At 36.5% G+C, this 22,910-nt stretch overlaps 3 protein-coding genes, 1 long non-coding RNA gene and 1 pseudogene across 10 annotated transcripts; 3 read left to right on the top strand and 2 right to left on the bottom strand.

The window, feature by feature from the left end:
- Positions 1–1,971: 1,971 nt before the first annotated feature.
- Positions 1,972–8,379, bottom strand: LOC107479643 (uncharacterized). 5 transcript variants are annotated; one of them, XR_008006699.1, is made up of 9 exons: positions 7,844–8,378; positions 7,536–7,692; positions 6,794–6,906; positions 6,597–6,702; positions 6,340–6,433; positions 4,826–5,066; positions 3,912–4,304; positions 3,769–3,805; positions 1,972–2,215 (listed from the first exon to the last, which is right to left on the bottom strand). It is a non-coding gene; the product is annotated as an uncharacterized LOC107479643 (long non-coding RNA). The 5 variants fall into 5 exon arrangements; XR_008006698.1 differs by having other exon boundaries at positions 3,769–3,969; positions 4,231–4,304; positions 7,844–8,377; XR_008006697.1 differs by having other exon boundaries at positions 3,769–4,304; positions 7,536–7,756; positions 7,844–8,379.
- Positions 8,380–9,053: 674 nt separating this feature from the next.
- Positions 9,054–9,449, top strand: LOC107479650 (uncharacterized). Its single transcript, XM_016099766.1, has one exon. It carries the CDS (start codon positions 9,054–9,056, stop codon positions 9,447–9,449), a length of 396 nt encoding a protein of 131 aa, XP_015955252.1.
- A 7,753-nt stretch (positions 9,450–17,202) lies between these two features.
- On the top strand, positions 17,203–20,849 carry LOC107479645 (ethanolamine-phosphate cytidylyltransferase). 3 transcript variants are annotated; one of them, XM_021138553.2, is made up of 10 exons: positions 17,203–17,321; positions 17,934–18,361; positions 18,543–18,778; positions 18,928–19,079; positions 19,248–19,319; positions 19,407–19,474; positions 19,554–19,674; positions 19,992–20,051; positions 20,146–20,268; positions 20,375–20,849. In XM_021138553.2, the coding sequence occupies exons 2-10, from the start codon at positions 18,024–18,026 to the stop codon at positions 20,444–20,446; spliced, it is 1,242 nt and encodes a 413-aa protein (XP_020994212.1). In that variant the 5' UTR covers positions 17,203–17,321; positions 17,934–18,023; the 3' UTR covers positions 20,447–20,849. The 3 variants fall into 3 exon arrangements, with proteins under 3 accessions (XP_020994212.1, XP_015955247.1, XP_015955248.1); XM_016099761.3 differs by having other exon boundaries at positions 17,203–17,353; XM_016099762.3 differs by lacking the exon at positions 17,203–17,321 and adding an exon at positions 17,360–17,514.
- A 164-nt stretch (positions 20,850–21,013) lies between these two features.
- LOC107479646 (uncharacterized) lies at positions 21,014–22,322 on the bottom strand. Its single transcript, XM_052259134.1, has 3 exons — positions 22,051–22,322; positions 21,757–21,949; positions 21,014–21,658 (listed from the first exon to the last, which is right to left on the bottom strand). Exons 1-3 carry the CDS (start codon positions 22,150–22,152, stop codon positions 21,249–21,251), a joined length of 705 nt encoding a protein of 234 aa, XP_052115094.1. The 5' UTR covers positions 22,153–22,322; the 3' UTR covers positions 21,014–21,248.
- LOC107479652 (blue-light photoreceptor PHR2-like) overlaps positions 22,197–22,910 on the top strand; it is an 11,671-nt pseudogene continuing 10,957 nt past the window's right edge.

The raw sequence follows: 22,910 nt of genomic DNA, 5'->3' as shown, positions 1-22,910 counted from the left end.
GTAGAAAGATTGAGAGATGTCTTTTGGGGTGGGGGATATCTAGAGTGTTCACAATTACTGTTGATAACGCTAGTTCTAATGATACTGCAATATCTTACCTAAGAACTAGAATGGAGGATTGGAATTTACATCCTTTGAAAGGAGAGCATTTGCATGTTAGGTGTTGTGCACATATTCTTAATCTTGTTGTTAATGATGGATTGAAAGAAATGCATGAATCTTAGCAAGATAAGAAATGCTATTAGATATGTGCGTGCTTCCCCTAGTCGTATGAATAGGTTCAAAAATTTCATTAAGGAAGCTAGGATACAAGACAAGTGTACTGTCCAACTCGATGTTCCCACTAGATGGAACTCTACATACACCATGCTTGAAAGTGGTTTGAAGTTTCAAAAGGCGTTCAAGAGGCTAGGGGAGAGAGATACAGAATATGCTCTAATGCAAGGTGGTATTCCGAGGAATATTGATTGGGACAATGCAAAACACTTTATGGAATTCTTGAAAATTTTTCATGATGTTACAAAGAGTGTGTCTGGTAGTTTGCTTGTGACTTCTTCTCAATATTTTCATGAGTTTTGTAAGATTTTGCGTGTGTTCAAAGCTTCTTGTGGTAGTCGAGATCCATTACGTGGGAGTATGGCTGAGAGGATGAAGCTTAAGTATGACAAGTACTGGGGTAACATTAAAAATATCAACATGATGATTTTTGTTGCTGTGATTCTTGATCCTAGATACAAGTTGAAGTTTGTCAACTTTAGCTTTGAAAAGCTATATGATAAGGATGATGCTGATTTTTTGGGTGCAAAAGTGAAAGAAACCTTCTCCAAGATGTTTGAATGCTATATGAATGCAAATAATGGGGGAAGATCTTTTACTTCAACAACAATGGATGGTGCATCAGATGTGGGAGTACCTGATGGCGACATGGCTGGTGATTTTTTTAAGGAGGTGCATTTTCATGAGATCATCAACAAGAATGAGGTGGATTTGTATTTGATGGATGGTTTAGAGAAGCCTGGTGATCAAAATACTTTTGACTTATTGAATTGGTGGAAGGTAAATTCTAGCAAGTATCCTATCTTATCCCAAATAGCTAGAGATGTCTTAGCAATGCCGGTCTCAACTGTTGCTTCAGAATCAGCTTTTAGCACTGGTAGAAGAGTGCTTAACAACTATAGGAGTTCTTTAACTCCAAAGACAGTTAAGGCATTGATATGCACACAAAATTGGCTTCATGCTTCTCCAATGACAACTGATTTTGAGGAGCTTATTGAAGAGCTTGAGAAACTTGAATTAGGTATGCAAAAAAGAAATTTGTAGTTCCTTTCATGGTTTATGTTTATAATCTATAATGTATATTATATTTATAATCTATATTGATTTTCTTGTTTTATTTTTGTAGAAATTGCACCAACCGGAGAAGATGAGGATGAGTCCGGTGTAAATTCAGATTAAGTATGGTGGTTGACTGGCTGTTTGGTTTTTAGTTATTTTGAAGTGACTGTTGCGGTTTAAAATGTGTTTATTTTTGTTATTTTGCTAGACATTTTTAATTGCTTTTGTTTTATATTTAATTAAGTTGAATTTGTACTGGATTTGAATGTGATATACTATTGTTATTCTGATTTATTGAAGGTTTTAAACTTTATTTTATGATATTTTAAATTCTATTTATTAGGTATAAAAAAACCGAAAAAACCGACCAAACCAAACCGCTGTTGGTTCGGTTCGGTTCGATTGTCCAGAAAACAGCCAACCGAATGGTTGATATTAACGTTCAACCGATCAGGTCGGTTCGGTTTGTTTTCGGTCCAAAACCGAACCAAACCGAACCGATTACACCCCTAAGTGATACCGCTTGTAAAATTTAAAAAAAATTCCTTTTTCTTGTTTTTACCTTCACATAAATATTCGGTCCTTTTCTATTACCAAACCTATAAATATAGTATGCAATTTTTATTACAAGACAAATCAAACAATAATTAGTGACATATATAATTTTTGCTATAATTATTTTATACATTAAAAAACTAATACTCCAATACAAAATAAATCTCAAGTTCAAATTCCAAAACTAAAAACTGAAAAAAAAAATACAGAAACAATACAGCTTAAATCCTAAGTCCTTTGTTGTTCCTCCTTCCTTTAGCCCTCTTAAACTTCCTTCCGTTAGATCATACATAATTGTTTCTAGAACATTTGTAAACATTTTTACCTACAAAAGATGGCAAAAACAGATACAAAATTGATAAATTATTTTGAAGCTTCACTTTCCATTCTGGGCAACACTAGCTTTATTTTCTTTTAGCCTATTACTCAGTCGCAAACTAAAACATGTGTTATCCTGTAAAAAAACTTTAAAAGAAGATTAAAGAATAAAAGAAAGGGGCCTGCTACACATACAAGTAAAAAAGCCGTACAAGTTTTACAAGTTATCAGCCCAAACTTCATTAGCACGCGCATTAACTCATTTTGAATGGAGCGTAACTACACGCGCCCCACTCAAACGGTTCTTCTTCTTCTTCTTCTTCTTCTTCTTCTTCTTCTTCGTTTTTTTTTTCGATTTTCATGGTTTCTGAAATTCTTCTTCTTTTTCTTGCTGCACGTTCTTCTTCCTCTTACTCTTTTTCTTCTCCTTTTCTTTCGTTTCTGCATGTTCTTCTTCCTCGTTTTTCTCTTCTTCTTCTTCTTCATTTACGTCTTTTCTTTCTGTTTTCTCTTTTTTTCGATTTTTCATGGTAAAATCGTTTTTGAAGAAGAAGCAGCAGAAGATGAAGAGGAGAAAGAGAAAGAGTTCTGAATTATGCATAAGATGTACTGCAACGAATTTTGGGTGTATTTTTTTAAATCTTTTGGGTGTATTTTCTGTAACCCTTTGGGTGTATTCCTATAATCGTTTGGGTGAATTCTTATAACCGTTTGGGTGTATTTTCTGTAATCCTTTGGGTGCATTTCTGTAATCATTTGGGTGTATTTGAGTGATATCTGACTGATATCTATGGGTGTATCTGACTCATATCTATGGGTGTATCTTACTGATATCTATGGGTGTATTTTTCATTTCAGAAAAAATGGCAAGTATTACAAAAATACACCCAAACGATTACATAAAATACACCTAAGAGATTACAGAAATACACCCAAACGATTACATAAAATACACCCAAGAGATTACAGAAATACACCCAAACGGTTACAGGAATTCACCCAAACGATTATAGAAATACACCCAAAAAATTACAGAAAATACACCCAAAGGATTTAAGAAATACACCCAAAATCATGCATAATTCAGAACTCTTTCTCTTTCTCCTCCTCATCTTATGCTACTTCTTCTTCTTCAAAAACGATTTCAGAGATTGATGTCAAAAAACAATAGAAATCGAGAATAACGAAAAAAAGAAAACAGAGAGAAAAGCACGTAAATGAAGAAGGAGAAAGAGAAGGCAAAAAACAAAAGAAAAGAAGAAGAAGAAGAGGAAGAGGAAGAAGAACGTGCAGCAAGAAGAAGAAGAAGGTGCAATGAAAACGTGCCGTAACAGTATGTGGAGAAACTAACGTCAACGACGAAGAACAAACCAGTGAGAAAGGGGGAGAAAAGAACGATCGAAAAAGAAGGAGAAGAAGAAGGAATGTAGCGCGTGTAAGGAACGTAGCACTTGCAGCGAATTTTGGGGATTAGAATTTAATTGGCTTGTAATACTTACAAGCCCTAATCGCTTGTACGCAGAGTTTTCCCCTAAAAGAAAAGGAAACAAGCATTATTACCAGAACTCCTCCAGCAGATTTTCAGTTATTCTTTTGCCTCCACAAGCAAATACCAGGTCACTTAATATCACTTATGTCCAAGGAAACGAAAAAGAAAAATTAAGAAAATAAGCCAATTTATGTAATTAAAGTAAGCTAGATACCTAAACTTGATTGCCTTGATTAATAAGGAAAAAAACAACACAGTGCACAGGAACTGAACTGAAATGTGAACCAAAACAAGAGAAGAGAGAAATCAATAATTGAGATTAAAGTGAACAGCATACAATTCTTATCATAAAAAATAAATAGCCAAAGAAATATTGTAAATTGCCAAAGTTAGGTCATATTCAAGTCTAAAGGGTATTGCAGGGCTGGAAAAATAAGAATGAATCATGGAGAAGCAATTAAGGGCAGATACTTATTCCTATTTTCATAAAAATTTAAGATAAAAAGTGTTGAAGTACTGTATAGAATCCTTACGGTCGTAACGTATGAACATGTATGTCCTGGTCATAAACATAGATCGCTTTGCAAAAGCTACGTGCAACAGCTGCCTGGAAAACAGAACAAATATCACTGATCATAACCAAGAGGGAAATCATATTAACTCTACACACTAGTTTAATAAGTGGATGCAGCATGGTTTAGATTGTAATTGGTTGATTCATGTGACATTTCGACCGGGAAAAAAATGGCAAGTCTAAAACGATAGTAGTATAGGCACACCTAGTTGGCAACAGATGTTTCCAGAGATTCATGTCCAACTTGATTATCATGTAGTTTATTCTTCAATTTTCCTAATAAATTGTATTGTCAATATATAACATTGGTTCTTAAAAAGTCTCACCATTTGTTCTTAACAAATAATGTCTATTTCACTTACTATCTATTGATATTTAATGGGTGCAATAAACTAGTTGTAACTTTATTCATACTAGTACTACTAATATGAGCTCAAATCCACTAAGAGTAGAAATGTGAACCTAGTTAATCAAATTACAAACGTGATACGGAATTGTAAGATATTCTTAATATTCTCTAACATACGTAAAGAAAAAGGTATAAACAAATTCACCTTTGTTCTTGCATTCTTCTTCCTAAATCTGGAAAGTCTTTGAACATTGAAACGGAGCTTCTCACTGATTTCTGCTCAACTCGACACAGGCTTCTAAATATACATCACTTCAAACTGCTGCATGATAAGTCCCGCTTTCTTGTAGCAAATCTCATTGTTCCTTTTATGTTTCTCACTCTATATCAATTTGAATAAGGAATTTGTAGAATGCAAAGACAAGAGGCAGTTGAATTTTCATAACCTGACAAATATTGAATCCAAATAAAAGTCATAAGTGCCAGAAGCAGTGTTATGCTTATACAACAGTTGGTGTACCTCTTCAATTGAAATGAGAAAATTATAATTATAGTTTTGCTAGTGTATTTTTCATACTGCCAATTTTTCCTTTTGATAAAAGACTTTGTTGCCATTAGTACATGCATAGATATTAGAGGTATGAAACTTGATTAATTGCATGAATTCAAGACAGTAGTTTTGGACCACGTCTTTCCTAGGACTTATAGGGCTTTCAAGTTCATCCATGACTCCTGCAATCTCCAAAACCATGACAAGGAGGAAGTGTCGGTAAAAACAAGAAAAGATCTTAGGCCAAAAGAGAAGAGAAAGAAAAGAACTTATTAGAATTTTTCCTTCCAGCTAAAAAGAACTTATTCATTTTGGGTCATTTAACACCAGAAGAAAGAAACTTTCATTTCAGTAATAAATAAAGAAAAATCATGGAACAAAATCTTCATTTTCTATAACCTCGAGTCCTAATCAAACCAAAAAAATAAAGATTTACAGAAATCCATTTTAATAAGCATATAACAAAACAAGCTTAAGGATGTTGACCCATTTAATAATTAATCATGAGTTGATAAAAATGAAACATTTTTCTGTGATGTGATATATGAATTGACATCTCAAATCTCTCTTTAATATACATTCAACCACAAAATTTACCAGATCAAGCAAATTTAAAATGACAGTATCTATAGCTGATTCGAACTTCACCATCACTTAAGATATTCAAAACCATTTGAAAAGTATTCATATCTGCTAAATACAATAACCAGCCCCAAAAAGCATTAAAGTATTAATCATAGTAGTAGCAATCAGGGGACATAGCTCGCAATTCAAAAAACACCGAAAATTTAATAAAATTAATTGTAAAATTTGCCAACACATAAGAACACGGCCTTAAATCTCTACCCTTTCTACAAATTTGCATGTACAGATTAGTGTTTCCAAAATTCCCCCAGCAAAAACTTAGATTCCTTAAAAAAGGTGATATAATATATAACAAAAACGAAAAAAAAAAAAAGAAGAAACATCCAGAAGGTGAATAATCTAACCTGATCACCGGAAAAAAAAAAACAATTTTTTAAAAAATTACAGGCCGATCTGAAAAATATCTTTAAACCTACCGATCAATTGAATTTTAAGGAAGAGTGGTTTTATACTGATGGAATTGTGAAAAGACTAATTGATCACACACTATAAAAGCTTGTAAGAAGAGATCTCATAAGACTAACCATACGGTGTGTTGGAACGGCCGTAAGGGTTCCAAATCTTCCATTGATGCGGCAAACTGCTAGAACAAGAAAAGTGCTGCTCTAACACTGACAACTGCAACACCAATTCACAAAGCATCAATTATTTTCAGAGTAAACTAAATATTGAAAGCAATCTTATATTTTGAAAAGGGAGCACCAAACTTGTGCTTAGTTACACTAGATTTTTATTTCTCCTGGTTAATGGAATTTGGGATTAATCTTAAATTATTGAATACCTTTCCGATACCGGCTACTAAAAAGATCAAATCATCTTGCTTCAGGTTCAGAAGAACCTTGACTTGCTGCTGTTAAGTCATGCATAACCAAAATTCTAAACATTGTCTGCCAAAAAAATTTCAAGGTTAACAATCATATATATGTTACGATCTCTATTTGATATTTGTATTCAAAAGAAAAATAAATAGCTCAATACCATATAGGATTTCCTGCAAGAGGCAAGCCGGCTACTAATGCTGCAAGAATCCCACTACATATTAAAAGTTGATTAACAGATCCAAGCGCACCGCGAATTTCAGTTGGAGAAATCTGTTCATTGTAAGGAATCACCCAAGCAGTCAATATAAAATATATAAATAAGATCAGAAATGTTAAAATAATTTATAGCAGCAAAATATGTATCTATCAAATGCAAAATCTCAGCAACCAAATATCCATTGTCAAACAAACGCAATCTTTGTGTGTTGCTTGATCTTGATTACAACAGCCTTAACTGAAAAGCCTGTCAAAGTAAACTTTCATATATGACGACTCAGATACTAATCTTCCCCTACACCAATGCTTGGATTAGATGTCATGGTATCTGGTGGGTGCATCCCAACAAGGTGAAAAACAAGATTTGCTAAAATAAAGGATCAGATCACGACTCCAATTTCAAAAGAACATCTTTCACATAATAAAATTTGTTGTGCAACAATAATCCAAGTGTGTCTCCAAACTTTATGATAAAAGGTTAACAAATAAAGTATTCATATAAATCTCATCAAATGGAAGATAAGTGCAAAACAATAAAACATAACCCCTTTGCACAAATGAGTAAACAAAGTAAAATGATTATGACGAAGACAGAAATTAACTCAGCTCGGAGCAATATATAGTTTTTACTTCTTTGGGTAGTGTGTGTGTGTGTGTACGGACTAAAAAGAAAATGAAATTACCAGTGAAAGAAGGGGCTTCCAAATGTGACCAGATTCAAGACACGTTCACGAAAAGAGAACTAAACAGAAGAATTCCGACCAACAACACAAAAGCGATATAAATTCTCGGAAGAAGTTGATTAGATCCAAGCGCACCGCGAATTTCAGTTGGAGAAATCTGTTCATTTTAAGGAATCCTAAGGTTTACTTTGCTGCAGTTTACCAGCCTCAATTGAAATTAACTGAAAAATAAAAAAACTTAAAAAAAAAAAAGAAAGAAAGAAAGAAATAGGCACCATACTCTGGTCTGCTCTACACGGAGCATATACCTTGTGTTCGCGACGAGCATTGAGCATGTTTGGCAGAAGGTACCTCTCCAGTGCGGTGAAAACCGCTGGGCAATACATCAATTGCAAGTCTTCGTACTCCTCCGCTTTGTGCTCCTTGTTCAGATTCAGCCTCAGCCTTGCTCGAAGAAACCAATGCCCTCGCAGTTGGATTCTCCTCCTTCGCCGCTGTAGAGCCGTTTGCGGCCGTCGCCGGGGACGGCGCCTCCGGGCGGTCGTTTTGTGACATTCTTCAAATCGTTTATTGTGGGAGCAATTGAATACGCCAGAGTTCGCACTTCACACCATGGAGATGCGAGAATCGGAGGGGTAAATTAGGGTTTTGTTGAATTGGATTCGGGGATTTAGGGTTTTATTATTAGTAGTATCTTGTTTTTCTTTCTGGGTGAAGTACTGAAGAAATGGCATAGATGAGAATGATGGTAAGAGTGGAGAGTGAGAGAGTCTCGCGAAGCTTTTGGCCAAGTTTTAGGGTTATTAGGATGCAGGGATATTGGGTTTGGGGTTATTAGTTTTTTTTTTTTAAACATTTTGGCCACACTTTTAAAGTATGCCAAAAGAGTATTAGGATATGGCCACGTTTTATAAATGTTACTGTAATAAAATTTTGTTGTCACATTTTTAAAACGTTTCTGTTTTTCTTTATGGTTACGTTTTTGAAGCGTGACAAAAAAAACGTGGCCGTATCCCTAATCAATTGCCACCCTTACAAAAGCGTGGCCATTGACTCTTTTCGCCATGCTTTTGAAGCGTGACGAGAAAAAACGTGGCCAAATTTCTATTCAATCACCACCCTCACAAAAGCGTGGCCATTGATCACTTTTGACCACGCTTTTAAAATGTGGCAAAAAAACGTGGCCATAGGCCTTTTTTCTTTTAGTGAAGGTACTCACTTTTGCAATAGGAAGATAGAAGCACTACTCAAGCGATATGGGGTTCTACACAAGGACCGCTTACCACCCCCAAACTAATGGCGAAGCGGAGGTGTCCAACCGAGAGATAAAGCAGATTTTGGAAAAAGTGGTGAATCCACAAAGAAAATATTGGAGTTCTCGGTTGGGTGATGCATTATGGGCATATAGGACGGCCTACAAGACTCCAGATGAGTCCCTTTCGGATTGTCTATGGGAAGGCGCGCCACCTTCCGGTTGAAATTGAATATAAGGCCTATTGGGCGGTCAAGCAATGCAACATGGACTTCACCAAGGCGGGCATAGCAAGAAAGTTGCAATTAGAGGAACTCGAATGTCTTAGGATTGAGGCCTATGAGAATGCAAGGATTCATAAGGAGAAGACTATGACATTTCATGATCACCATATCTGCAAGAAAGACTTCCAAGAGGGTGATGAAGTTCTTCTATACAATTCAAGACTTAGATTCTTGCCCGGAAAGCTCCGTTCAAGGTGGGATGGTCCTTTTAAGGTGAAGGAAGTGAAGCCCTATGGAGTGGTTGAGCTATTTCACCCTCAAAGTGGTGCAACATTCAAAGTCAACGGACACAGGATAAAGAAGTATCATAGTTATAAGTCACCAAAGGAATTGGAGGTGTTCCTTCTTGAGGATGCACCCAGAGGAGGAGAGTCTTAAGCTCTTGACCTTCTAACTTAAGGACGTTAAAGAAAAGTGCCATGTGAGAGACACCCCACCATGGTATGATCCTCCTTGTACATAATTTCTTGTGTAAGATCCCACATCAGTTGGGGAGGGGAACGAAGCATGCCTTATAAGGGTATGGATACCTCTCCTTAGCATGACGCATTTTGACGAGTGAGTGTAGGGGGCTTCGGCTATCATCCCTATCGTCAAAGGCAAAACCGTGAGGTCTTGTGTGCCAAAGCGGACAATATCGTGCTAGCGGGTGGTCTGGGCTATTACAGATGGTATCAAAGCCAGAGCTCGGATCGATGTGCCAGCGAGGGCGCTGGGCTCCCTTAGGGGGTGGATTGTAAGGTCCCACATCGGTTGGGGAGGGGAACGAAGCATGCTTTATAAGGGTGTGGATACCTCTCCCTAGCATGATGCGTTTTGACGAGTGAGTGTGGGGGATTTCGGCTATCATCCTTATCATCAAAGGCAAAACCGTGAGGCCTTGTGTGTCAAACCGAATAATGTCGTGCTAGCGGGTGGTCTGGGCTGTTACAATTGGCGCACCATGGTTAGAGGGCACATCATGGATTTCAGTCCGGAGAGTGTGAGGGTGGCGCTATAGTTACCACCATCCAAAGAGAGGATCCTCAATCATACACTGGAAGGGTCAATACTGACCAGCGGTTGGATCAAGTTCTAGCTGACATTTGCCTCCCCGAAGCTTAGTGGAGGAGGAATTCTAAAGGCAAGCCATACCAGCTGGGTAGGCATGATCTTAAGCCAGTAGCAAGGGGATGGTTGTAGTTTATCCAACGTTCCATCCTTGCTACCAGTAATCGTTCTGAGGTTACAATCGAGCGGGTAATGATGATTCACTGTATTATACTCAGCAATGAAGTAGAGGTGCACGAGGTGATCCCTCAAGAGTTCTACAGAATAGTTGACAAGTCCTCCACTACTGCGAGATTAGCTTTCTCTCATCTTATCTACTGCCTATATGCAGCACCTGGAGCTCACATTGATGGAGATACCCCGATCGTAGTTGAGAGGTTGATCACAATAAAGGGTATGGATCATGCTAGAGAGCTCGGACAGGGACTGCAGTAGGAGCTAGTTCCACCGCCTCCACAGGATCTTCCGGAGATGCCTCAGGGAGTTTACTTTCCTCCCTATGACACATCTATAGGGGAGCTGACATCATCAGTTGATCAGCTGAGGCTAGAGCTTCAGGATCATGTTGCACTCCTCTATCAGATGATGGAAGAGCAGAGTAGACAGAGGCGTGATATAGAGGAGCTTAAGCACTCTAGAGGATTCCCGGAGGGAGCAGCAACCACCATCACTAAGGTGGTTGAGTTTCATTCTCCCTTCCCTTATTTTATGTCTATTTTTCAGTATTTCATTCTATTCTTTTCTTAGTTTGCATGATCAGTATTAGGATTTCCTTGCTTTCTAGTTTAGTTATTTATTTCAGTATTTTATGTTTATTTTAAAAAGAAGTCTCATGTATTGTGCACTAAGCTTGAACAAAAATCAAAAGAAAAAGAAGCAGCAAAATGCATAAGATTTTGAGTATATATTGTGTGTTCTAGTTACTTGGATATGGTGACACTATCTTTGTTTCTGAATGTATGAATTAACTGTGCATATTTGATTTTGGAGTTAAGAATATTGGTTCTTGAGGAATGGGAACTTAGAGAAGTATTATTGATTCTCCCAATTAAAAAAATTGATTCTTGAAGCAAAAGAAGCAGCAAAAAGAATTAAAAAGAAAATGTCAAAGCCTTTGAGCATCAATGGTTAGGAGGGTCAAAACTGATCTAAAGCTCAAAAGAGTGGTTTTCCCTAGCCATATGCTTGTGGTGTGAAAGTGTCAAGTAACCCTTGAGACTGAACACTTAAAGTCCTGACCCATTGCTGTTACAAAGTATGCCTAAGGCTCTGAGCACCACTATCTGGAAGAAAAAGCATGAAAAACTCAAACTCAAAGAAGTTCCCCAGTTAAGTGCTTGTGGTGTTCTTGTTTCAAGTCAAGCTTGAAGACAAAACACTTAGAGTCACGGCTAGACTCAAGGTGCAAAGAAAAGAAGAGTTGTGTTCAAGAATCAATTAGAGTCTAAAGAAAAGAATCTATAATATCATCCGAGTTCTAGCTACAAAGGATACTAATATCTCTGAGCTTCAAAGGATAGTGAGATGTCGAATCTATTCAGAATTAGAGTGTCATAAGCCCTATTCAGTAACTAGACCTAAGCTTAAATGATAACTCAAGTCTCAGACATTTTCTCTTCTTGGTCCTATATTATTTTGGTTGCTTAAGAACAAGCAACAATTTAAGTTTGGTGTTGTGATGCGTGAGCATCTTATACCCTTTTTCTTAGCATTTTTCAGTTGTTTTTAGTTAGATTTTATTTAGTTTTACTTGATTTTAGTGAAAAAAATCCCTTTTAGATGCTACTTTGAGTTGTTTTGGTGTTTTTTATGATTTCAGGTGAAATTCGGAGCAATTGATAGAGTTTGGAGCTAAAAGGGAAAATGCTCGAAGCACCCTCCTTGGGCGCTAAATGCCCACCTGGCATTTAGCGCCAGCAGGGGACCTAGAGCCAGAAGCGCATGCTCCCGTTGGGGCGTTAAATGCCCAAATTGGCATTTAATGCCAACAGCAGGCCGGATTCACCCCCTCTTTGGGCTTTCAAGTGGATTTAGCATTTATTAGTTTTATTTTATTTTCTTTTTGTAATTTTTATTTACAAACAATATCTTTTAGTCTTAGGATTTATTATTCTATTTTATTTCCGTATCAAATTAGGTTAGTATATTAGGCAAAAGATCACTTGTGATTCAGATCTTCTTCCTTCCGCACTTTTCAGAACCCTATTTTTTCTGTAAGTATAAGCAACTAAACCTCTTGGTTAAGGTTAGGAGCTCTGTTTATTTCTATAGACTAGAACTATTATTCTTCTATTTTAATTAGTGTTTTGATTCAATTCTAAGGATTGTTTTTGTTCTTAATCTTATGAATTTTGGTGGAACGAGAGTATGACCCTTATTCTACATGAGTTCTTGTGATTCTCGAGAGAGTTATCTCGCTTGAACTACAGCATGAAAACAAATTCCTCCTAAATTGCTAATTACATGAACTAATTGGGATACGTGACATATAATCCTGTTAGCTTTGGATAATTAGAGTTTTTGTGGCCATAAACTAGTTTTTGAACTTAACCCTCTAATCATAATTAAGTGACCACGAGAGTAGCGGTTAATGAAGGTTAGAGGAGGCTAAATCACTAAGAGATTAGGGTTTAGACATTGACAGATTGCCATGGAATGAATCATGCATTGTTAAAATAGTGTCTAAGAACTTTTAATCTGAAAAGATAAACATCTATGAAGCCTTAACTATTTTCTTGTTCTATTTTCACACCAAACCTTTATTGTTCTCTTTACTTGCTTATCTACTGTTTTTATGCGAATTGACTCACTAGCCCTTTTTCTGATTCACCTGACTAAGTCCAACCTAACGACCATTGTTTGCTCAGTCCGACATTCTTCGTGGGATCGACTCTCACTCACCTGAGGTATTACTTGGATGACCCAGTGCACTTGCCGGTTAAGTTGTGCGAAATCCTAATTCGCGCACCATGTATGGGAGTGCAACCACGGGTTTAATCAAGATTTTCAAAAATCTCATGAAACTGCTATTACCACGCCGCCTCTTCCTTCCTCTTTATTTCATAGGCCACAACCAATTTCACAAGCTTAAGCATTACTGGCAGCAGTACCACCTCCAACCTGACTCACAGACAAAGCATGGTATTTGGATACTAGCACTTTCCATCACTTGACCTTTGAGGAGAATAACTTCGTTGCAGGCTCAGAGTATGAAGAAATGGAGCAAGTCTTCACAGGTAATGGCCAAGGTATGAATATAAATAGTATTAGCAAAATTGTCATATTCCATGAATCAAGCCCTCAGTAATTTAAACTGCTTAACCTCTTACATGTCCCAACCATCACCAAGAACCTTATAAGTGTGGCCAAGTTTGCATTAGATAACCAAGTGTTCTTTGAATTTTACCCATTTGACTGCTTTGTGAAATCTTAGGAGACCAGAAAAGTGCTACTAAGAGAATCCCTTAGAGGTGGTCTCTACAAGTTTGATAACATTGGAGTGCTTGCAAGGGCAGCACAACCTGGCAGAATGGTAAGGCACAACCAAAATAAATAATTAAGTAACACACATACACTTCATTGTCCATCAAACCAAACCACAACCTTAGATAAAGTCTGTAATGTCACTATATCTGATTATACCCTTAAATTTAGAAGGTTTAGGGGCAGCAGCCAATGGTGCTAGCTCCAATAAGTCAGTCTTTCAAGTAAATATATGGCACCAAAGATTAGGTCATCCAGCTGTTGCTGTGATTGGAATACTTTGTGTAATGCATGTTGTGAGTGTAAACATCATAATCTCCTTTTTTTCTAACTCCACAACAGCTTATAATGCTCCATTGGAACTGGTTTATTCCGATCTTTGGGGTCCAGCCCCTACTACCAGCATTTCTAGATCCAGATTTTACATTATTTTCATAGATGCTAAGACTAGGTACACGTGCATATACCTTCTGAACGACAAAGCACAATCACTTCAAGCTTTCAAACGGTTTAACTTCTCATGGAAAATAAAATTGGCCACAAAATAAAGACTATTCAAACTGATAATGAAAAAGAATACACTTTGCATGCTTTGACACAGTTCCTCATAGAGAATGGTATTGCTCACTGACTTAGTTGCCCCTACACACATCAACAGAATGGACGTGCCAAAAAAAACATAGACACATAATAAAGACTGCACTTACACTTCTATCTCAAGCATCCATGCCTCTAAAGTTTTGGGATGAGGCATGCCTCACTGCTACACACCTCATCAATATGCTTCCCTCGCTTGTCACTAATCAGAAGTCTCCTTTTGAATTGTTGCACAACAAAGCACCAGATTATAAATTTCTAAGAATTTTTGGCTGCTCCCATTACCCGCAACTTAGACATTATAACACTCACAAGTGTCTATTTCTTGGGTACTTCTCATAACACAAGGGCTACAAAGTCTCTCACCCTCTAGGAAACTCTACATCTCCAGGAATGTTTTGTTTAATGAAGAAGAATTCCCTTATCAAAGCATCTTCTTTAACAAACAACCAACCCTCAAAGATTCAGTTCTACATCTATCACAACCAACCTCAATTCTTATAGAAATTACCTATACCACATCAACATAACTAGCAAATCTTACTCCTCACTCACCACAACAGTCTAGCAATGCAGTTAACCAAGTGTCTGGTACAGACCTTTCAGTCACAACACCCTTACACCAAGTCATTCAACCTACACCAGCCTCACCATCCCAACATTTGCCTGCACAACCGCCTCTCACACCTCAGTCCAACTTTGTTACTAATGCTATTTGTTTTGATACATGTCAATTAGCTATTAATTCTTGTGACTTTACTTCTACTTCTGTGTTTCTCTTGAGAAGTGCAAGGTTAACTGAAGAACTGCTTGAGGAAACTACTGCTGCATTAGTCCCCAATGTAGGCAAAGTACACTCTATGATCACAAGAAGAAGAGCTGGAATTTTCAAACCAAAGGTGCACAACTTGCACCTTCCTCACTTGAACCTAGATCTTACACAAACTGAACCAACATTAGTAGCTCAAGCTCTACACTCTTCTCGTTGGAAGGCAGCAATGGACAAAGAGTATGCGACCCTATTGAAATGTAAAATGTGAAAATTGATGGATGCATCCTCAGGCATTGAACCTATTGGTTGTAGGTGGGTGTTTCAGGTGAAACGAAAGTCTGATGATTTTGTTACTCCGACTGGGTAGCTGATCCAGTTGTTAGGAAGTCCACTACTGAGTTCTGTGTCTTTCTGGGTTCCAATCTCATTTGCTGGTCCAGCCGCAAACAAGTCTCAGTGTCCAGGTTTAGCATAGAGGCAGAGTTCCGTGTCTTAGTTGATGTCATGGCTGATACTATTTGGGTACAAAAGCTCTTGTATGAAATGCATCTGTCTTCAGGTCCTTCTCCTACATTTTTTTTGTGATAATCAAAGCATTGTCTTCATGAGTAGAAATCCAATTCTGCATAACCAATCGAAACATTTTGAGATTGACCTACACTTTGTACACAGCCGAGTAATCCAACAGCAAGCACCTGTAGTTTATATACCATCATGTGATCAAATTGCCGATTTACTTATAAAGTCGGTGTCTTAAAATGTCTTTCTTCATTTTTGGCCTAATTTAAGGTTGGTTGAGCAACCATCCCTCAATTTAAGGGAGGAGGAGAAATGTTAAATATAGCGATGAAAAAGAAAAATAAGAGTTAAAAGTGATGTTAGTTCATGACAATGACAGTTAATAACAATTAGTAGTTTAGTTGAACTAACAATTCTATTGAGAAATAGTTACAAAAATAGAGCATGTGATTGTTATGGCTAGAACCTTAAGTTAGTGTAAATACTAAGCTACAGTATAATAAATATCAGATGTGATTATTTTTACTGATCTTCATAATGAAATTATTAATCTCTCCCACACTTCCTCTGTTACTCTCTCGCTCTCTCTTTCTCATTCTTTTATTTCTACTCTATTTTCTGATTCTCAAAGAGCCTCTAAAACATTTTATTGATGGCAAAACGATTTCTTTAACTCGTTTAGCCTGTGATTCGTAGTTTTTCTCTTTTTTTTTAGACTTTAAACTTCCATGTAATAAAAAAAAAACTTCCTCCTTATTTGGTTGCTTTCTTATTTTCCCCGATCCTTGACCATTTACCATTTCTACCATTTTTTTTTTCAAACAAGCAGTCATGGAATAGAATCTGTTCATAGGAAGTAACGTTCTAGTCACGTCTCCAGAGATAATATTGTGTTCTAGAATGTTAGTAGGTCCTGGATCTTTTTATTAGTATTAAAAACACAACCTTACTAATAATATTCCGTATTTCAAATTGTTATTGCATCAACTTCAAATTTTATAAAAGATCCAACTGACTTTTGAGTCTATATCAAATCAACTGGTTTCAATTTGGGACATGAACACCCTACTGACAACTAATAAGTCTATTCTTTGTCTAGTACAATGTTTTTTATTTTTTTATTTTTTGTTTATGAGAGTGCCTTCCAAGTTACAATTATTGAATAGGAGTACTATTACTATGAAAAATATCGGAATTTTTGTAATTTTTTTACAAAATTAACTGATGTCAATAAGACAGTACCTATTAACTAATTGTGACTAAAAGTTAATTACATATTTTATTATCTAGATTTTTAATTATATTTAAATTTTATAATTTCATCACAAGTATTATAGGAGAAATATATCAAAACTTGAATACAAAAGAAAAAGAGGGGGGTGTGTATATTTATTATAGAATCCTAAAAAGTTATATATAAACATAGAAAAACCACCAGCAGCCATATCCCAGGCATGGTGGACAACAGAATCGAATTTTAAAATAATAATAATTTTTAATATTAAAATAAGATAAAATTTANCACATTTAATAAATTAAACATTTTATATATCTATTATTTATATTATCTACCTATACTTTTTCATGACTAATAAGAAATAACTTCTGCCTTTGTTTATTTTTGGTTACTTTAAAAATTTTCCCTTTTCAAAAGTGACGTATATATATATTAATATTAATAATATTAAGCTCAGACAAAGCTTCGTTGTTGCCAAAACTTAGAGGAGGTTTCTTCCATACGAATCCAAAGGGAGAGAGAACAGAGAGAAGAAAAAAAAGAAAAAAAGGAAAAGAGAAAAAACAAGGAAAGAGGAGACACAGACACAAAGGTAACGCAAAAAGGAACAAACAAACACAACAGGTTAAGATTCGATCTCTTCCTTCTTCCTTTTTTTCTTCTTTTCTAGTTCCTTTTTGCAATTTGCATGCCATCAAACGCGTTCAATTTTCTCATTCTGCCATCTTCATTTATTGCTGCACATCCTTCCGTGAAAATTCTCGTTTTTTACTTCGGGATCTCAGGTCGGTTTTCTCGTTGGATTTTTTTTAATCTTTTTACATACTCATTCAGTCATACAATGGAAGATACTTGCTCTAAGAATTTCACAATATAGCTGCATTTTTTATTTGTTGGTTTGACTAGATCAGGAAGATGAGAACGCCTCCATTTTTTTGTTGTTGTGGATTTTACGTGTAACGGTTATTTGATTTCATTGTGGTGGCTTGCCAACCTTTTGCTTAAATATATGAAGCATTTTTAATTCTTCTTTTATTTTTTGGGATGAATCAAGATATGTGATTATGTGAAGCAATAATTCCTTCATAGTTTCACTTGTTTGCATTTGAGCTATAAAAAAGGTTTTTGTGTATGAAATTTAGGATTTTGGATGGCATACAATTCATGTTATTAACATTTTGCCGTGATGGTTGCTTTGTTGCAGGTCTGTGCCTCCTCTTACATCACAGAAACATCTTGTTTCTGATAAGAAAACAAAACAAAACAAAACCAAAAAAGAAAGAAAGAAGACCATATGGATTATGACAGTAATAGTTGGATTTGGGAGGGGGTATACAACCACCCACATGTGTTGGGTGGTCTAATGGTTACAGCAGCCTTGCTGGGACTATCGACGAGCTACTTTGGGGGGATGACCAACTCCTGGTCTAATTTGGGGATTTTCCCTAAGAAGAGATCCGGTAAGAGGCGTGTTCGGGTTTACATGGATGGTTGTTTTGATCTGATGCACTATGGCCATGCCAATGCACTCAGACAGGCAAAAGCTCTAGGAGATGAATTGGTTGTGGGTCTGGTGAGTGATGAGGAGATCCTCGCCAATAAAGGCCCGCCTGTTTTGTCCATGGAGGAGAGGTACAAATATTTGGTCCTTTTCTGTTTTGCTCCTATTGATTTTCTCTTAGACAAAATCTAATTCAGCTTAAACATAAGACTAGAGCCTTTGCAGCAAGGGAATAAACTTGTTTGTTTGAATAACTCAAGTTTGCCAACATTGTAAAAGAATTAATGTTGAGAATGTATTTTGTCTTTCCAGGCTGACCCTTGTTAGTGGATTGAAATGGGTGGACGAAGTCATAACCGATGCTCCTTATGCAATTACTGAGGAATTCTTGAATCGTCTTTTCTATGAATACAACATTGACTATGTCATACATGGGGATGACCCTTGCCTGCTTCCAGATGGAACAGATGCTTATGCTGCAGCAAAGAAAGCTGGCCGATACAAGCAAATTAAACGTACTGAAGGAGTTTCCAGCACAGATATTGTTGGTAAGATTTGTCTCTTCTTATGTTCGAAGATAGCAGAAATCTTGTGTTGTTGATGGATAAAGTTAATTTTCTTGTTTCAAGTGTTATATTGATAAAAATTGGGTGGTAGGTAAAAGCTAATTATGTGTATGATCTCTATTTCTATACAGGAAGAATTATGTCTTCGTTAAAAGATAAAAAAGCTCGCGAAGATCTTGATGGTACTGATGCAAAACCTCAAGAAGAAAGCAAGCCAAAGGTTTCCCACTTGTCCCAATTCCTACCAACTTCCCGACGTATTGTACAGTTTTCAAATGGCAAGGTATTTTGATGATCAATGCTTGTATATCTTGACTTGCTGCGACAGACACTGATTTGAAATTTATGCCACAATCATTGGTTTCAAGATGAAAATATTTTGAGCGAATTTGCTCATTAGTTTTTGGAAATATTTTGCATGATAATTCATTGTGGCTTCGTCCTCTTTTAGGGGCCTGGACCTGATGCTCGTATTGTATACATTGATGGGGCATTTGATCTCTTCCATGCTGGGCACGTTGAGGTATACATGAGTTTTCTATAGGTGTGCAACAGTCAAATAGCATTATTTGATATGGCTGTCTTAATTCAGTATTTCCTGTTCTCTCAGATACTTAAGAAGGCTAGGCAGCTCGGAGATTTTCTTCTTGTTGGTATCCACTCAGACGAGACTGTGAGGTATGCAGTTTTTTTATCACGTAAAATTGAAGTTACAGCTATGATCCAAGTATTCATGTGACTAGCAACTTCCTTGCAGCTCACAACGAGGGAATCACTATCCAATTATGCACCTACACGAGCGTAGCCTTAGTGTGCTGGCTTGCGGCTATGTTGATGAAGTCATTATTGGCGCACCATGGGAAATTACAAAGGACATGGTATATGCTCAAGTCTGAACATTGTTTAAGTGGCTGCCACCATTTATATGAAGTTGTTCTTGGTGTATTGATTCGAATTACTGTCTTTTAATAGTGCATGCTAGTTTCATTATATCTGCCTTTTCCCTTGCGTTCTTTTTTAAGTGATTAAGGATTTAACTGCTTTTACACATAAATTGCATACTTAAGAATCATCTGAACATGCTTATCCTCTCCATTTGTCTCACCCTTATTGAGCATAGTTTGAGCTAAGTGTTCATATGCATTTCCAATATTTCATGATGATGAGTTCTATTTATTTATTTGGAATCAAACAGATCACAACTTTCAATATCTCAGCGGTTGTGCACGGGACTGTAGCTGAGAAATCATTATATGTAAGTTGGCCTTTTGCAATTTCACATGATTCAATGTCATTTCCTTATTTTATTATTTTTCTTCCATACGAGTGAGCAAGTTGTCATTGTACAGAGTGAAAGAGATCCATATGAGGTCCCAAAGAGCATGGGAATATTCCACTTGCTTGAAAGCCCTAAAGATATCACTACTACCTCAGTAGCCCAGCGTATTATGGCTAACCATGAAGCCTATGTGGTAACGGCTGAATTCTGATAGAACGCTTTACTCCTATCCTATTTGCTTTTCCTGTACAAATTTCTGATAGAAAGTTCTCTGCTTCCATTTGTTTTATGTGATGCAGAAACGCAATGCTAAGAAGGCTCAGAGCGAAAAGAGATACTATGAAGAAAAGACTTATGTGACTGGAGATTAGCATATATATATATATATATATATAGAATCATAGAGATGCTGGATAGAGAAGAATATCTACATATACTTTCTTAAGGAAGAAGAGTACAGAGTATGACATAGAAGAACAATATTTTCGGCCGTAACTTAGGAATTACATGATGACCTTTCCATTTATATTGTCGTCTGAAAGGCTCCCTTATGATTGACCTGCCAGTTTCTTGGCATTTAATTTTGCTGTGATTCTGGTTTTACCAGAGATGTACCTGTAAAATTGAATTATAAGCTCCAAACCTAAATGAAAAAAACTCCAACCAAGCCCTTTGGATTGTTTGATTTGGATTTGTGGAAAACCATTTAATTCATTCTTAGAAGGATTTTCTTTTTGTAATAAAAATTGAAAGGACCTCCTCCTTCTTTGCACATGTACGCATTCTTTTTCTTTTTATAATAATCTGTAATTCATATCTATGAAAAGCCTTATCGAGTTGACACGAATACAAATACCAATGCAAAATTCATATCTAGTGCTGCTAAGCATTAGCCAATGACAAGTTTAAATGATGAAGCATGAGGGGCAAAGACGACATAAGAACATGAAATTCTTGGTTAAAAGTGGATGGTCTTCCACATAAGTACAAAGGATTACCGTCCTATCCTCTCAAGTCCCATGGCATGCCTAACCCTATCCACATTCCATTCCTTGATATTGAAAAGGTGCAATTCTCTGCAAAACTGAAAAAAATTGCAATCCCATTCTATTCTAATCTAGTAGCACTACAATGAAAGGAAGGGCGTGTAAAAACTAATAGGTGATTTGCGTCTCAACGTGTCCATGTGATTGGAGTTGACATGTTTTGAGGAAGATGTGGCCACAAGCAATGATGCTGCTGTTGGTTGAACCCTTCTGGTGTTGCTGCCACTCCACCAACAAGAACACCACCACCATTACTTAGATTTAGCATTGAACTTGAAGACTTAAAATGACTATTATTTTCTTCTTGTTGGTTTTCTACATCCATCATCACGGATGGTTCTTCTTCTGGTTCTGGACCCATGTGATCAGCTTCCATCATCTCTGTATTTGCAATGTTGGAACCTTGCGCGAAATTGGATGAGGGTGCCCAAGGCACAATAGCCATTCCACGATTCCTCTTGTCTTGTTCTTCCTTCTCCACCGCTGATTTTATGAGGCGCTCGCAATCAGAGTCACCTTTCGACCAATGCGCTTCCCCTGCAGCAAATTAAAGAGTAAAGTCAACTGAATTTTGAATCTCGAATTGAATTGGATGAAGTCGCCTACTAATTAATTTGCGAGAGAGAGAGACGTACTCTTGAATCGAGAGAGGAGATCAGAGTCGAGGGTGAGAGAGAACGGAGAAGACGAATGCATTAGCGGCTTGAAGATAACGAGAGCTCTCTCTGCGTTGGGAGGTGGAGAAGCATCTGCTTCTGCTTCCGCTGAAATGGGCAAGGGTTGTTCATGTTCGAGTTCCACCTCTGCAATTGGCGGCAACTCACCATCCTGATCACAACCATAATTAACAAAACACGATTTGATTCATTAATAAACCGATGAGGAACTTGGAATGAACAATGAGAACGAAAGAAAGAGAGAAGACGAACCAGACGGCGAATCTTGGTGGCGGGAGAAGAAAGAGGGAAATCGTAGAAATCGTCGGGAACATGATCGATGCCTTTCCGCTTCAACAGTTTGTATCCCGCCATGGATGAAGAAGATGATTAGGATTCGGATTAGAATTACGATTACGATGATGCGTAGAAAGGGGAATGCGTTTGCAGAGTTTAATATACAGAAAGAAAAGAAGAGTGAAAGAAAGGGAGAGCGAGTGAGGTCTAGATTTCTCTGGAATTTCTTCCCCCTTTCCGTTCTCCAATTCCCTCACCTCCTATTTCTCACACGTGTCATTTTGCTTCCCCACCAATAATCTTCAATATTTACTGTTTAGGGTATTTTAATAAAATCATTTTAGTTAAGTGTATATTTGGATTCTATAAAATACCACGAAAAAATATTTTTTAATTTTTTAATATTGATAATTTTTTTTAAAAGAATTATATTTATCTTTTTGGCAAAAAATTTTACAAAATATATTTTAATATAATAAATAAATAAATTTTTTATACTATTATAGTAAAATATAATTACTAGAAATATTATTTTTCAAAAAATGTTTTGAATAAGATAAATGTTAAGGCAGTTAGGCACAAAGATAAATGTACACATCTTTCATTTTAACCATATATATAGTGACACTTGTCTTCAAATATAGCAAGGAGTAGTTGGTTTAAGTTTAACATAAAAAAAATGGTAAATTTTAGTATACAGAGCCAAATTGGTACAGATTTAAAGATTTGTTACATCATACTTTTTAAAGTCACATTTTAAACTGTAACTCTTCACAAAGAAAAGCGTCACCTAATGGAAAAAAGTAAATTAGAAGATTTAAGAGAAGAAATAATCA

Source organism: Arachis duranensis, chromosome 3 (genome assembly GCF_000817695.3).
Source record: "Arachis duranensis cultivar V14167 chromosome 3, aradu.V14167.gnm2.J7QH, whole genome shotgun sequence".
In the NCBI taxonomy this organism is placed as follows: domain Eukaryota; kingdom Viridiplantae; phylum Streptophyta; class Magnoliopsida; order Fabales; family Fabaceae; genus Arachis; species Arachis duranensis.
This window is presented reverse-complemented; position numbering and strand designations above follow the sequence as displayed.